This window comes from Onthophagus taurus, chromosome 1 (assembly GCF_036711975.1).
Source record: "Onthophagus taurus isolate NC chromosome 1, IU_Otau_3.0, whole genome shotgun sequence".
Taxonomy (NCBI): domain Eukaryota; kingdom Metazoa; phylum Arthropoda; class Insecta; order Coleoptera; family Scarabaeidae; genus Onthophagus; species Onthophagus taurus.
This window is the reverse complement of record NC_091966.1, coordinates 19,420,616-19,437,933: the sequence shown is the minus strand read 5'-3', so window position 1 is coordinate 19,437,933 and position 17,318 is coordinate 19,420,616. Positions and strand designations below refer to the sequence as shown.

At 32.2% G+C, this 17,318-nt stretch overlaps 1 protein-coding gene across 5 annotated transcripts in view; it reads right to left on the bottom strand.

Moving 5' to 3' along the window:
• The window catches only part of LOC111414277 (uncharacterized), a 347,116-nt gene that overhangs the window by 36,850 nt on the left and 292,948 nt on the right, over window positions 1-17,318 (bottom strand). For 4 of the 5 annotated variants that reach the window (XM_071198115.1, XM_071198118.1, XM_071198111.1 and 1 more), the window contains one exon: window positions 5,254-5,453. In XM_071198115.1, coding sequence (XP_071054216.1) covers window positions 5,254-5,453 — 200 coding nt within the window. Of the gene's footprint in view, window positions 1-5,253; window positions 5,454-13,772; window positions 13,906-17,318 lie in introns of those variants that run through there. The other variant, XM_071198117.1, reaches the window with a different exon arrangement.

Genomic DNA, 17,318 nt, shown 5'->3' with positions numbered 1-17,318 from the left:
ACCCAATCATCATTAACTACGGCTTTCCAGAGAAAATTACAACTGGAATTCAGCAAATCTGACTTGAAAATTAGTACAAATTCAAATCTTTGTGATATTTGACTCAAAACAAAAAAAAAGGTCTCTCAAGATGCTGAAGGAATACACAAGAAAATGATCATCAAGTCAAGCCCTTCAAATTCTGAAAATTCTTAACTGGTGGTAATTATGAAGGCTCTCCACATCATTTCAACGGAGCTAGTGGGATCCTCTAGATTTAAAATCAGGTTTCTGATAAATCTCTGTGGTGAACGAATCTTAACACATTTCACGTTGTTTATCACATCGTAATAATTCAAAGCTGTGCCATTCAGTAACAAAAACATGTTAGACACCATCTAAAACCTGATGATGCAAGAGGTGCTCCCCGGATATCTAAAAATGTCGGAATTGTGTATTTAGACGAAGTAATAATTTTTACCTACCATTCCATCTATAAATACAGATAAGAGAAGAAAATAAGAGTACTTGAACCGTCATCAAGAAGGCTACATAACCCACAATGAAGAATCAGTTACAAAGTACTAACATGGATCATTGCGGTTAACCACGGCAATTATTCGCCGAAAAACTGCAGTTATTGATAACCCTGCTCTGCGGTAAGAAATTATTTGAATGGACTTTCCAATTAGAAAAAGAGTTAAAAGCAAGTCTACGACTTTTGTTGGAAAGAGTATGTACTGTTCATTTGAAGTAACACTAAAAACGCAAAGTTACAATCAGCTATGGTAAAGAGCGTTTCACAATTAAATACGAACCTATGCGTGTTAATACAGGAATTTAATCTTACCATCAAGCAATTCCTCGGCGGAGAAAATGAATTGCCAGCTTTCTTACTCAGCGAACCGGTATAACGAAACATCAACATTTAATTGGACCCAACACCAAAAAATATCACCACCAAAGATTAAGAGGTAACAGATGATCCTTCACGAACAACAAGTTATGCCAACCCACTTAAAAAAACTTAAACGACAGCAACATCACTCAAATCTAGAATAACATAAATAATAATGAACAGAAGATAGAGTATGCTGTGGTATCATATAGCATAGAAACATAGAAGGCAATAGAATGATTGAACTTGTGGACATGCAGGAACATAAGTTGTTTATATACCACAACGCATTTGGAGTCGAAGAAACCACCATAACCCACCAACAGGGAAGAGAATCCAAACAGTTGTTTGGATTCATTTCTGTTGATCAGCTAATCAGAAAGCAACATGGGGCGCAATGATGACAATAAAAATGCGAGCAAACGACCGTGAAATCAACTAAGTCTTTGTCCTTAGGTATTCATAGTGTCTGATGTCTTACCCCTGATACTAAATAAAAACTTACTACTTTCGCTCCAGTTATCCACCTTAGTTTGGTTCTTCTTTCTAGTCGTTCTTTCATCACTGAAAATTGTGACCATTAGCAAGTTGTGCCGTCAGTATTTACAAAGCCCTAAAATGAAGTGCTAGTAATCTTCTACGTTTCCCGATACTATCAACCTCTCCATATTATTATCATCTCTCGTGTAATCCAAAAAACCTCAGGATATTCGCAAGATAAATAGAAGATTGTCTATTCTGGATGTTCAATTCTTTAAGGATCGATTCGTTTGATTTGTCCACGGAATTCGGAGCGTGCGCCTACAGCAGCACATTTCAAACGCATCAATTCTCTTTCTGTCCGCTGCTTTAATTGCCCACGTTTCCGCTGCATATCGGAAGATGAAGAGGATCAGTGATTGAACGAATCCCGTTTTAGGGCCGGTAAATACCGGTAAATAACTATCTGCCTGATAAACTTATCGGGAGGATAAAGATATTCGCTGTTGTACAAACTGTTTTTGTCGGTAGGATTACTATCGGCGAAATAAGAGTCGTTTTTTAGCAGTTTTTCCTCATATCTGGTAATTTGTGCCGCAGGTTGGTAATACTAACGTCTTTCTTTGATATTTGAACTATGATTTTGACAATAATGAAAACTCTGGGTGTGATAGGTTAACCTATGCAGTAACTATACAAAGTTTTTATATAACAACCTTGGTAACCATATATATCTGGCGGATAACTGTCTTATCGGCACCGCTGAGTACCCGATAAGTTATCCTTCCGATAATCTCACCGATAAAAATATCCGTACAATATAATACAGTACAAACTAACTTATCGGCCAGATAACGCTGTCGGGAAGTTTATCGGTATATTGTACAACCGGCCCTTAGTACTTTTTGTAATAGAGCAGTCTTTCCAGATCTAGATAGTCTACTAATTGCACTTTTAACCAATCCTATTCGTCTTTGGATGTTGTTCTCACTTGAACATATATTATCAATATATGAGTCTAGGTACATGATCTGGAATACGAGTCGCAGGACATCAGAACGATCGACGATCATAATTTTGGTTTCTCTTGCCCGCCATTGAGATCCCTCCATTGCATTCGCCCATGCCTTTCTCATTATGTTCTCCATAGATGTTAAAGAGATTTGGATAAAGTATGCATCCCTGGTGAATACTCAGGGACCAGGGGCCCATAACAGTATGCAGCAGTATGCACCCCTACCAGGCCAAAGAGTGTCGGTTCTCTGTTCTCACTACGGCTATGATATTGTCATAGTGGTTTTTTATAGGTATAGTTAGGTGTTCAGGCTCTCCCATCTCGCGAAGAACCTTCCACAGCATTTTGCAGTTGACTTAGTCAAAAGTCGTTTGGTAATCCAAAAAACAGATGACTATTGGGATATTGAATTGTTGGCATTTTTACGACATAATAAAACAGTTTTATGGAAATAACCTTTGTGGATGCCCTGTATAACATTAATTAAAACAAGAGTAATTCGGATTAAACGATATTTCGGATTACTGGAATCATTCTTTTATTTGAGGAAATAAAAGAAAATGCATTCAAATTGACTTGAATTTATGCAACTAAGTATAAATAACAAAAATAAATTATAATTTAATGTTAATTTTAAACATTTTTCTTATAGTAATAAAACAAAGTGATGAATATTGTTTGCTTCTTTTTTGGCTGATGACGTTTTAGATAATTATGCCGTAATTATGTTTTATATATGGCATCAAATCTTCGGCTTCCTATTCTTCATTGTTGTCTAAACATTTTTTAGTTAACGAAGATGTAATTTTATCTATGAAACAGATAGTAGATTCGTTAGGTAAAATAGTTGTATTAAGTAGATTGCATTCTGATCCATTGTTTTACGCCCTGGTACTATTTTATTGTTAGATCCCACCAAAGTTTTATCTGGAAGAGTTTTATAAAATAAAGTTGACTCGTCTGTGTTCTATATTTGATTATGGCTTTAGTTTTCTTTTCTAATGTGTTGAGCCAACTTTTTTTAAACGGTACAATTGCTTGAAAATTGTTAGACAGCTTCTCATCAGTGATCATCAAATTTCTCAGGTGATATCTGTTTGTAAATTTTGCCATCTAACCTGTACTAGCACAAAAGACGTATTTTCTATAATGTTTCCGGTAAAACATCCTAGCCTGCTCAGCTAAATATTCAAAATATTCAATTTTTAAAAACCATGAAACAATGCATTTCCATTTTTTTAAATTCTCCTGCCTGCAAAGTCTTTCTTTTGCAAGGACCATGATAGGAGTTCTTTATAAAGCTAGCACATAGAAGAGAACGCAATAAGAATATGCATTCGGATTGTAGGATACTCATATTCTGATCATCGAATACCGAGATTTGGTGCGGATTACAGAGTACTTCGGATTATCGCTTACACGGATTATCGAGACATTACTGTGTTTTCACAAGTGTTCTTAAACGATTGTGATTAAACAATGTTACTTATGATGACATTGCACTATTTGCCAAATTTTATCTTTATAAGACAAACCATATTGAATATAGTTAAGAAAGTGTTTAAAAATTTCTTAACTTTGAAGATTTATGAGATTAGACCAACATTTTTACACGAGTTGTCATCGTTTTTACTCTAGTATTTGTGATTAAAATTATGCCACGACTTACAGAAACATCCTGTATACTTTAATATCTCAATGTACTAATCTTCGAGTTATGAACAAGCAGAAAAGCATTGGAGTCTAAAACGCCATCAAAATTAATCATAGTAAGGCAAAACCATTTATTTCTAGACTAAATCTTTAATATATTTATAGATAATACGTTTTCTTCGGTAAAGCATTTTATTTGTATTTTATCCATTTTATATTTATTTCAACGTAATGCTGAACACTAAACTTTATGTTGCATTTACCGATAAACAAATCTATTTTAAACAGCCAATTTAAATAATGGCAGTTTTATTTGCAAGTATCTTGAAAGTATGTTGTGACGAAGTAATCGAACACGGATTATGCGTTACTTTTTTTTAAAAAGTAACGCACCACTTTACACGTTGATCACTCACACGTCATCAACTTTAAAGGTTATAAATTTGAAAGCAATTGATATGGATCTAACTTTCCAGACAGAGTGTTCCAAAAAAATAAAACTTAAAGTTGTATCTTATGGTTATAAGTTACTACGTTGGGACGATTACTTAAAACAGAACTTCATCATAAATTTATTTCTCACCACGATAGCATTAATCAATTTATTTTAAGGACTAAATGTTCCTATAAATCTAAATATAATACTTATGAAAACATATTCCTATCAACCAAATATTATTCGGGAAATAGGTTTACTTCCATCAATATACGTATTTATTACGATACTGTTCTAGATTACATTTCAATAATTTTTTATAACAATTTTTATTTGCTATTTGCTCTATAACGTTCGGCGTTAAAAAATAAGAACACCTTGTTTACACGTTCATTATCATAAAATTGTTGTTATTGTAACTGCTGGTTTACGGCGGCGACTAAATAAATGCGATTAAAATAAAACATGCACGTACAAGCATTATAAAAAGAAAAAAAACGAACAAAGTAAAATGTTACTTTTGTTGTTGCACGTCTTTGATTCAAAAATATGAATTAGGAACAACAACAATTAAATGTTGAATTACATTTTTTTAAGTCACAAAAAAATCTTATCGGATCACCGAACAAACAATATAATCGACTATCAAACAACATTAAATAAAAATGGTAAATATTTACATAGACTAGCGCCTAATCGCCTAGGTCAATAATAAATATCGTTAATCACAAAATATCTAACTATTCTTAAGGTTGAATGAAAGAGGTTTAAAAATTGTGATATTTTTTTTACCTGCACTTGTCCGTGGTGAATATCGTCTAATATCGCGTGGTCTTGCGATAAAGAACGTGTGGTCAATTTTTTACGTCTCCTTTTATGCATCGTTAGGAATCTACCGGAAGAACCGGGCGATGGGCTGCATCCCATCGCGTCCAGTAAAATCCAGTCTTCTGCAGAGAAACACTTGTGTAGCGGTGGAACTTCCACTGGAGCTGTAACAAAAAATAATAATATTATATCGTATAATGATAATCATTGTGTGTTATCAACAAGACATAACAATTTGTCGAACACTACAAAAGTTATCTAAAGATTTTTTGTGACTATTGAGATAAATAATCACAAGAGATATGATTTGAATCAAAAATAAAAAAAATATATAAAATTAGTTCGATAAAACTAAAAATAACAAATATTATTTATAGTAAACGAACGGAAATATACTAATTAACACTAAACTGAACTTAATTGCATTATAACGATAATCTAATTCGATTAGTAATTTTCAATTTTTCCAAAGCGTAGTTTAAAGAAGTGATTAAAACCTTTTAAAATAACATTATCATCGCGGCATTCATTTTAGTTTAAAGCACCTTTCTAATTGAACGAATAAAAATTGTATTTTTTTCTCCATATAGCTTTCCTTGACATCAATCTCTTTATCGCACGGTGATGACTTGTATCGGGTTTCCAACCCATAATACACACTCTACACTTGTCTATACGATGACGTAGATATAAAGTAGGTAAATTGATGTTTAAATAATTAAGTCCTATTGGCATTTACCTACTTCGAAAGTGACTTTCCGATAGAATATACGCCCAGACGTCGATTATTTTTAATATTCGCAACGCTCAAGTTATTAAAATTATATACTTTTTGTTAAGTGTGTGGAGGAAATGATAGTTGCAATTTCTTCTCGAACACGTCACGAATTTAATTTATTATAAATGAGAACAGTTAAACATTTCACATCATTAAAAATAAATTATTGAGTTTTTTATATGTGCTGGATATTGTTGTTATAGGTATTGTGTGACGTAACATCAATAGTGTTAAGTTTAACTAATTTGTATTCGCAACGTAAAACGTATAATGTTCATGGTAGTCGGAAAGGTAAGGAACGTGTCTAGACTAGGAGAATAGTTTCAGTACGACGTTATCCAGGGATTGGTAAATTAACTTTTAAATTATTAAAACGCATAAATCACGTGACTAATAAAGAATAAATGTGCACAACAACTATTTAAAGAAAATAATATCCGTTTATGTATCATCACTATTCTTTATCAAATATTATAATATAAATTGCACTTTAAGGTTTTTCAGCTGATTTTAGGAAGAAAAATTCATGGTTATTATAAAATACAATTCAAATCTAAAAAAGTAAAAATTAAACTATAAGTTGCTTTCTGACAGCCTCTTGAATTGGATTTGTTCATAACAAGCTACAAAAATTAGTGTCTATTTTTGTAGCTTGTTATGAACAAAAACAAAGTGCAGCATAATCCATATAGGGATGAATTAACGAGCAATAAAGTTTGAAATGATTCATATAGGAAGTAGTTAGCCCAACATTTAAAACTCTTAGAGTCATACAGAATCATTAACCTAAATATATATTTGTTTACGAATTAAATGACTTCACCAATAAGCAATAGTTGTAATTTAGTGAAGGTATCTACGACATTTATTTCTTAGTTGGAGGTATTCAAGTTGCTTTCTTTGAAATCAGTTAAAATGATTAAGAAATCTTTTCTTGTTTTACATGGTTTTTGATCATGTAAAAAGAATATTGAATTAAGCTCAAAGAACATGGATATGTTAATAGACGACGGTAATACAATCAAGTAGACTTCCTGTTTATATTTTGTAGTACATATCAGAAATGCAAGCGTTTAATACGAGTTGATTCTCCGTGGTCTACGGCTATTCTTTGAATTCATCATCTATTACAAACGCACTAGATATTATAAGTAATCCTGTTTAGTGCTGCATCACATGAGATTAAAAATTATTGATTAATTTATGTTTCTCAAGATACGTCTGCAGTTTTGAGTGCTTTGGGTGCGTAACAGTTGTTTTATGCCATTCTTCAAATGGATTCAGAATGAAAAAGCACCTCAAAAACCTGAGTTTGATGAGACACTTGTTTATTAAACATGTTTTAATTGAAGTATCGGAACTGATGCCACAGCATATAGTACTCACTTTCAGAACTTTTGATTTCTATTACAGATTATGTATAAAACATTGGCTTGTAATTCTCTTGATATGCATCAATTCAAATCTCAAGAGTTGCTTGACGTATCCATGAATTGGCATAATTTACTAGGCCTTGGTTTTTCCTTCGTATTGTCTCCACAGCTGCTTCTTCCAATAGTTATGTCAAGTTATTTTGCAAAACAAAACATAATCATTTCCAGTCAATCGATTTGGCAATACAAAGGTGCCAATAAGTTGTTCATTGAGTCCGGCCCAAACGTTTATCGAAAATCTGTGCTGAAAATGATTACGACGAACAGCATGTGGATTTTCGACAGCCCAGATATGACTGTTATGACAGTATTGTGACAATACAAGTGAAGAAAAGTTTGGAAGCGTGTTTTTGTAAAAACTATTGGCAAAATTGTAAATGCAACGGATGATCTTCAGGTTGTAAAGCCTGTACTTTTTGTACATGGAAGGATACAATTGATTCTCGCGCAGCGTTCGCCAGACAATCCGACTTGAAACATTTAATTGGCGAGATAGAGTACATCTAGAATCTTCTTCAAGATTTAAAATTCGTGTTGGCCAGGCCCACCATCCCGATCTGGCTGTGTTTGTAGTATACTAGTTTCTCGCGCACGAATTACCGGAGCGGTAAATTTTTGTGGATAGGTATTGGCCTGTTAGGAAATCTCTCAGCATACAATCGGCTAGCAGCAGCAAAATTCTGGCGTACTTCCCCATAAATCAACAATATGCTACGTATTATTCACTCTTGATGCGATGAACCAGTTTTACTTTCCTTATTAGGAATTATTCGGAAAATGTATGTCAAACCAACAGTGCAATAACAACAGAAAAGATGTTTGTTTTCGTTAGTTAAGCTATGCCCATTGCTATGGGCAATGGTTTTATGGTTATTGAATCATATTAATTATTTAAATCAAAAAAACTTTTAACAGTAATATTTTCTTATGCAACTTTTATTAAGACATTTGTACGTTAATAACCTTCTTTTAAGATGTTTAAGCACCCCTTGAAAATAAAATCACAAGACCGTAAACACCCTGTATAGCACAACTTAGGATATAAGTGAACGTGTCAGTTTATGTAAACTTGAATTACTCAGTTTTCTGAGAGTTAATGCTATGCACAACTCAAGATTCGCTTGAGGAACAAAATTATCAGTATACTCGAACAGTAACGAACCATCAAAATGATCAGCAATATTTACAACAAAAATATTAGAAGAACATTAATTGATAGGTAAATTTGTTATCATGTAATTTAAAGTGGTGGTCGTTTCGCCAACCAATGTGCGGGTCGGTACTGTAGTTCTCCCACTAACATTAAGTTGGAACGACTTAAATAAACCTCGTAACATTTTTGATGAGTTTCTATTAATATCTATATTAAAATCCATAAAACAATATTTTAGTAGAATTTTAGTATATTCTAGTAGAATTGGTTGGTACATAAGATAATTTGATACTATAGACAATTTATTTATAAAAGAGTCAGCAAAATTGGACGGCGACGATATACAGAAACACACAAAATCTTTAATTGTTTACAATTTAAAATAACACAGTAAGCCTCGAACTCTATCTCTAACACAAAATTACTGGCATCAATACTCAATGTTAACAATTAATTTTAATTTGGATTGTTTTGAATCAGATTTTTTCTAAATGAGCGGCTGTCTAAGTTACCCAGTTCTTCAATTAAGAAGAATCCACTGTAATTGTTTTGCTCAATTTTATTTAAAAATTTATCGTAGCTGATATGTTCGAAACTGTTCTCAGGGTACATGAACAACAAAATAGATTAAATGTGTTTGTGGAATACAGTTCTTTGTTGGAGTTGATATATTAGCGTGTCCGTGATTGGTAAAAACACCTTCGCTTTAAATATTGTTGTCTGCTTACGAATTCAGGATCCATTGCTGGTTAACTTGGCTTGCAAACAAAGGAACCTTATCAACCTTTTTCGCAATTCATAATTTTAATAGTTTATTAAATAGTTTATAAAATTTAACACAACTTTAAAAGAATCTACAGTTTAGCAATAACAATGTTGTTGTAAACACGAAAGTTATTTAAATTAATATAATAAAATTTCTTGTTATTGGGAAAAACACTTTCAGACATGATGATATTTTTATATATTTTCGAAACCATCTTTGACCTTTAAACTCATCAAGTGATCATTTTTCTTTACAAGAAATGGGAATCTAATTTGTTGTTTTTTAACAACGCATATTTATCTTTGAGGTTTTTCATTCTGGTCTTTTAGTAAAACATTTTTTAGTGTGTTCATTAACCTTGTTATTATATTGACCTTTGTATTTTTGTTAATGCAGTACGATCAAGAATCAATGAAAAAATGTATAGTTCGAATGAAATTGTGTCTCCATCTGACTGTTTAGGGCTAAATAAAAAACGTGGCCATAATAGTCATACTTGCGTGATAGCTTCTATGTTATGCCTCCCAAGGAATGAAGTACAAAAAATTAAAAACATAGAAAGTATTGCTAATCTAGAAGAATACCTCAAATGGTCTTTTACAAGTTAAGAATAATGTCAACGGATATAACTAACAAAAACATTTTCATTCGAGGAGAAATGCTTTATAAAAGAACTCAAACGGAAAGACCTGAAAAAGTTCTAAGGAACCAGTTACGTGAGACACCTGTATATAAATAATACAGTAGAGTTCCTTTATTACGGGCTTACTTGCTGGATTCGTTGTAACATTTCTTTGAACATTTCTTGTTCATCTTTAGCCTTTGCGACAGTATCATCTGCGTATCGATTTGAGATCTTTTTCCCTCCAATACAAGCCCTTCCAATTTAGAAGCGATTTCGGCATTATCCATAGATATTGAATAGTACCAGGGAGAGAATGCGTCCCTGCCTTACGCCCTTTCCTGCTCTAAAGTACCCTGAGTATTCGGTACGTATTTTTATTTCAGCTAGGTTGTTGTTAAATAGCTGTCAGATGGTCGGGAACGCCCATTTCTTTTAAAATGTGCCAAAGATTATTCCAATGCACCTTGCTGTAGATAGATAGATTTCTTTATTGTGTTATTAAGAAAAACTTCTCTTACACTCGTCACATGGTACTGCTATAAGTATCATATAATATAGCAAATAATGTAAAAGTACAGCAAATATAAAAGCATATAAAGTAAAAGTGCAGTAAAAAGTATACAAAACTTATACGGAGATCTAGGCTAAAATGGAAAGCATTATAAAAATACAATACAGTTAACAGGAGCTGACTACAGCAAACAAATAAAGTTATAAAATGTTGCAATAAAGAAATGTACGATTAGAAAGTATTGCAATGCCATCGGCAAGCCCTGCAAGTCATCGAAATTGTCTATCAGATATCAATGTTATAGAAACTTTTAAATCCAAGTTGGAGCCTTATTTTGATTTTAATCTGCTTTCCATCAAGGGTCACATTGAATAGCTTGGCGGTGTAGTAGTTCACGCCAGCTCTCGAGCTCTCACAGTCCGTGTAAAATTTGTTTCAATATCGTTATTCTTTCAGGTGTTATAATTATGTTTATCGCTTACTTTACGATATGAGGTTTGATTATTTTTAATATATTGTAGACATTCTAAAATATACATACAATATTCACGGAACAGTCAAGATATTCAATCCAGAGAATTTGACTCTGCAACATTCAGGAAAGTGTAAACTAGTCATGATGCTCAAGCATCTCCTGTGTATTTGAAAAGCCTGAGTAGCGTGAGCAGAGTGATCGCAAAGTAGAATGACGTAGGAATGCGGGTAGAAGTATCCGTAATAAGTGATAATCAAAGTATCAGGTGCTATATTTATTTAGATTTCTAATTGCAATACTACACTTATTTAATTTCTTGACCAAACTCAGCACATTAGCCTCCCACGTTAGCTTGGAATCAAGTATCACTCCGAGATACCGTATTTTCTCGAATCTTATCCGCACTCGAATCTAATCCGCACCTCGATTTTAAAAATGCAATGATGGTAAAAAAAGTTGGTTTTCCAATGTAATCCACATCCGATTGTAATCCGCATTTGATTTTAGAGCATACAAAATTTGTAACAAGGGTGCGGATTAGATTCGAGAAAATACGGTATTTAGGTATTGTAGTATAGGAAACACAACAAATGTGTCAGTACGTGGTCCATTAAAGACGAAAGCTGAAGAGTTTAGAAAATTTTAGATTGTCGATGGTTGGAAAGATTTAAAGCAAGACATAACCGGTAATATATCTGGAGAAACAGCTAAAGGTAATAAAGACATCGTTCCTACTTGGTTAAAGCATGTTTGGTCTGAATTAAGGGGGAACTATAGCGTTGATGATATTTTCAATGGAGACGAAACAGGTCTTTTCTATAAACTTACTCTAAAGTTTAAGGTTGAAATGTGTGTAGGAGGTCAACAATTAAAACTAAGCAGTTTTTGCGTGTGTAAATTTAAGTGGCACTAAGAAACGTAAGTTGTTTGTTATGGGAAAATAGCTGCCGGTTACATATGTAGGTAATAAGAGTTCATGGATGATAGTAACTATTTTTCAAAGAGAATCTTTGTGGTGAGATGAAGATCTAAGACGAAAATATAGAAATACCTTATTTTTAGTGGACAACTATGCTGCTCACCAAAAGTTGTTAAATTTGAAAAATATCAAACTTAATTTTTTCCGCTTCAATATTATAATTTATGGATTAAGGTGTAATTCAATGACCCAAAGCATACTAAATCGCTTAAAGCGTCGGATGATGGGGAAAACTTTGTATTGTCTTTGTTGTCACTTATTTCTTTTGCCCACTCTGTTGATAAGGTTTTTTTTCTCAAACAACTTAATAGCCTTACCATTGTCGAGATACTTATCGGGACACCCGGTATATTTTCATTGTTTACTAATATTTAGTTCAGTTTCGAATAAAACTTATGCACTTTTGAACACGAATTAATTCATTTGACTAGCCATACTTACTTAAAACTGATATTTTATTATAACATAATATAAGGTACACACTTTTTAATCTCATGAGGATACGTTATAACTGGAGTTTACTGTATTCAGAAATATTTAAGACATCATAATTTTTCATCTACACAACAAAAATATTCACTTTATTAAATTTTTATATAAAAATATGTGTGGAAATAAATTGATATGACATTGTACCTATAAATAACAAAATCTCTTGTAAGATATTACACTTGCAGCAGAAAATATTTCGTTGACACGCAACACACCCATAAATGGTTATATAGGTAATAAGATTGTCATGATAAATTGATATAAGCAGTAATTCATTTTTTTGTAACCGTATGTAGATGAGTTTATATTTATAGTAACAACTTTGCTACAATTAAATCAGATTGATGTAAATAACAAGAGTAGTAATTTATAACATTTTTGTTTGGTATTCGCATTCATTTTATTATTACAAGTTATAATTACCGAGTAAAAAACATGTGATTAAAAAGCACAATTATTAACTATAAAGCACGCAAAAAACTCCTTTCAAACATAATTAAAATAGCATATGGACAATAAATTTTAATTATAGTTTTAACGATAAGTTAATTTTAGCTATGATTTAATTTTGGTTATTATAAATTTTTTTTATTAAAAGGGGCGACAAAGTTGGAAAATTTATTAATTAGGTACATAAAAACGTTTATAATTTATTCCGATTTATTTATGATTCTTAAAACATATTTAAAATCTTCCATCTTATTTTTGTGATGATGTATTCGGATTTATAAAATCACCTTTTATGATAATAAACCAATTTAATTTAAAATTCATATATTCTTTTAAAAAAAAGTAATAAAACGATATTTCGCGAATAACATATAATTTAAAAAACTTCCATAGTATAACAAGCTCATTATCAAAGTTAACGGCACGTAAAAGTCTTTTGAGTAATTTTCAGCGAATATTTCTCAAAATCTTCGTAGCAAGCAAATCGAAAGATTTCTCCGGATAACAATACGATCTATTACCCTCTTACGTTGCCTTGCAAATCTTCTTACCCTAATGATGTCTTTTGATATAAGCAGCAAGATGATGACTCTCTCTACAAATTGCCTCCAATTTAAATAACATCATATTTCAAGAAGTTTTAAAATCCTAGAAGTCTGAATTTACAACGAACGTTATTAACGTTAAAAATCTCATTCTACATTTCATCCCAATTAATTTCTCCTACTTTCACTTCATCAAAAAGACAACCAAGAAAACTTGACTATTTAAATCTTTTTCATTTATTTATTTTCTTATCCTAGTTAAAACTTACTGCTTACCCACTTTCGATTTTTCCTTATCGCGGTTAACGTCCGATGTAGCGATTTCACTGGCAATAATGGTCACTCGTAACAAGTTTCGCATTCTTTCAAACACAAATCGGCAAATAAATGTGATTCAAATAAATTTGTTTTTATGTTAGAAAAATTTAAATTTTATTTAAACGATGCGCGTGGAACCAACGTTCAACTCGAAATGAACGCGGTCTGGCCCGCGTTTAGCCTAAACCCAAAAAGCGTGAATGGGATCGTTAAACAAACGTAACTCTATTATTATCGTAAAGATACACAGACAGGATTTTTCTGCCACGTGCATTAAACTCTGTTGTTTTATTGTTCGAAATTTCGTGGATTTAAATAAAAAGATGTAATTCACAAAAAAAACAAGTAAACATTTAAATGATATAATTAATTCGGAAATAGTTTATGTATTAAGACGTGAAATTCGCATATCTTTTTTAATACGAGCTATCAAAGTAACGTTGCCGAGATTATATTTTTCTGATATCATTGAAACTCAATTGAAATTCATTTAATTTCGTTGAATCAATCAAAATAATGCAATTACGACCTATTTCGGTTATGATTCACTTGATATTCACATAAAAAAAAACGATTTCAAGAAGTTCCAAATGAAAATTGGATTTAACTGGAAAAGTTACATTCTTCATTCTAGCACATTTTTTTAGAAATCAAGAAAAACCGATAAACTTAATAAATCCAGATTTTTAACGGTTTTTTTATTAGTGACATTTTAAAAAAAATCACTTCGAAATGTGAAAAATGTGCCTTATCAAGCTTACGATTGGAGAATGTGAGTTTCGCACTTTAACCATCTGGGGAATGAATATTACTGTTGAGGTCATGAATTTTTAGAACAGAAAACTTTCTTCTTCAACTTGGGGTCCCTGCAGAATATGTTTAGAAAATATAAGTTCGTAGGCTAGTTTATTAGAAATAAAACTAAACGATAAACTTCCGGGTTATGCCGTGCGTCTATTAAAATACGGTTTCACTTATAAACCTATATTATAGTTTTTTAATGTAATTTTCATAAAAATCTCGTCTTTTTTACAAAAACAGATGGCAGTTTTTCAAAAATGTATATATATGAAAGAAAAATCCCGGAAAAGTGAAACACTTCGATAATATCAACAATATACAAAAAGGGATATAGAACTGAATGTGATAATAACCGTGGAATAACCGTAAGTTCCATTAGTAAAATGGGAAAGTCTTAAAAGCCAGAACAGAATATGAATACAAGATATAGAAGTCAAAGAACAGGCAGTATTTCGAGCGGGGAGATCAACATCCTGTTCTGCCTAACACAAATAATCAAGAAGAAAATGGCCGTAAATCAGACTAAGAAAATGTACGACAGTGTATAACATAATAAACTGTGGGTGGCATTGGAAAAAACTAACTTAAACTAGAATGCCCCTTTTTTCCAACACTATTTAAAATTTACCTTGAGTAAACATTAAGAAACTAGAAGCGTAAGTGTGAGAGAATGGCTATATCATTAAATAACAACACTTTATACACTCTGCCTCGCAGATGACTAAGTAATTATTGCGCAAGACTACGAACATCATGTGAATAGGAGAACATAACAGCGATTTTCTCTTAGGAAACCGCAAACAAATCAAAAAAAGGAACACCATAAAAATATCTGGGAATAAAAAAGGAACACTTTAGAAAATAAGGTAGTAAGGATAATGAATAACATAATATGGGATCAAAAATTATCAAAACTAAACAAGCAGAGAACATACAACATAATCATAAGAAGTATATCTCATATGGAAGCGAGGTATGGTCAGGGAAACAAAAAATGGAAAAATATCTTGGAGCTACAGAGATGGACTCTTGGCGAAGAGCCCCAGGTAAAGTGAATCGAGAACAGATTTCCGGGAAATCATGGATAATAAACGTATAAAAACGTAACAACTGAGATGGTTTGGCTATATCCAAAGAATGGGTGAGAAACGACTTCCCAGCCAGATCATAAAGTGGAAACCGCGTGGTCGTAGAAAAAGAGGTAGACCAATTACCAGCTGAAGAGAGGAAATTGATAAGGAGATGAGAGAGAGAGGGAGGTAGAATATCCGTGGAAGGACAGATAACAGTAAAAACTAGGAATTGAAAAACATCACATCCGAAATATGTATAGTAGTGTATAATAGATCTAATATGAACCCCACGCTGCATCGAAAATACATGCATCGTTCTATTAATGGAACGAAGCGATAAAGTGGTAAATAAATCCATCTGTATCCAAGTGGACGGATGATAACGAAATACCAGAAGTAGTCTTCTGAAGCATCTTCTTTAACACTGGCATTCAGGCACATTAGTATACCTCCTCTACGTCAATGTACAATTTGACCTTTTTCCGATTAAAGCCAAAACTTGAACACATTAGGATTACAAAAAACGGAACGGTTTTTCATCAATATTACAAATTCGATTTGCAGATTTGTTTGCTTCATGATCTTTACAATTAATGAAGAAAACACGGATTTGTTATTTAAACCAAGTTTATGATACCGAATTAGAATTAATTGTTGCACAGGTTCAGTTTCTAATTCTTCTAGAGTATACACTTTCTTTCGTATTTGTTTTTTATTTTTGTTCTTTTTCATAGCTTTCGCATTATCCACATACTTATATAGGGGTTTTCAACAAAGATAAAACAACTTTGTATTTAAATTATTCCATTAAATTTATTTCACATCTCATTTAACTATGTATTTAAGTCAATATATTAAATTCTATAATATTTAACTCATATAAATTCGGTATCGTTCATATAACCACTGCGAGCATATTTGCAACGAATGATCCTTTGGACACAATTTTGTATCACCTTTTCGTAGATATCGGCCGGGACATTGGCAATTCCTCGTGAGATAGTGTCCTTGAAATTCTCTTCGTTGCTTTTAACCCTTATAAAACCATCAGACAACTGCAGATCCCAAGCGTAATTTAAACTATTTTTACATAAAACTATTTTCTCTAGATTTTGCGCCAATATATGTACATACATGTATGTATATAATATTTTTAAATAATGATAATGTCATATGTAGTATCATTGGCGTTATAAATGACCCCAATTACGTTATTTTGATATTACACTAAATATTGTAAAGTGCAGTGTTTCTGGGAATCCCTAATCTTTTTATTTCTTCGTCTACTCGGTATTTGACGTAATTCAATGTATATGTTAAGAACGGTACATTCACACAATTTGTAACTCTTCTCTGCAATCGTTCTGTACGCATAGCCGGAAGAAGTTTGGTTCAGCTAACTCATAAACGTGTACAAGTTATTAGACGACAATGGTTTGAAGAAAAAAGTGAAATTGATAGTGAAGGTGAACAGGATGCCACTGCCAATTCAGATGACATTCTTTTTTTAAATACAACCTCGAAATTATATCTTAATCACATAAAATCAAATAGCATCATGATCACTTAGCAAAACGTGATGTATGGAGTAAGACTATCTGCAAGATACGCTAAGGACACAATTTCGGTA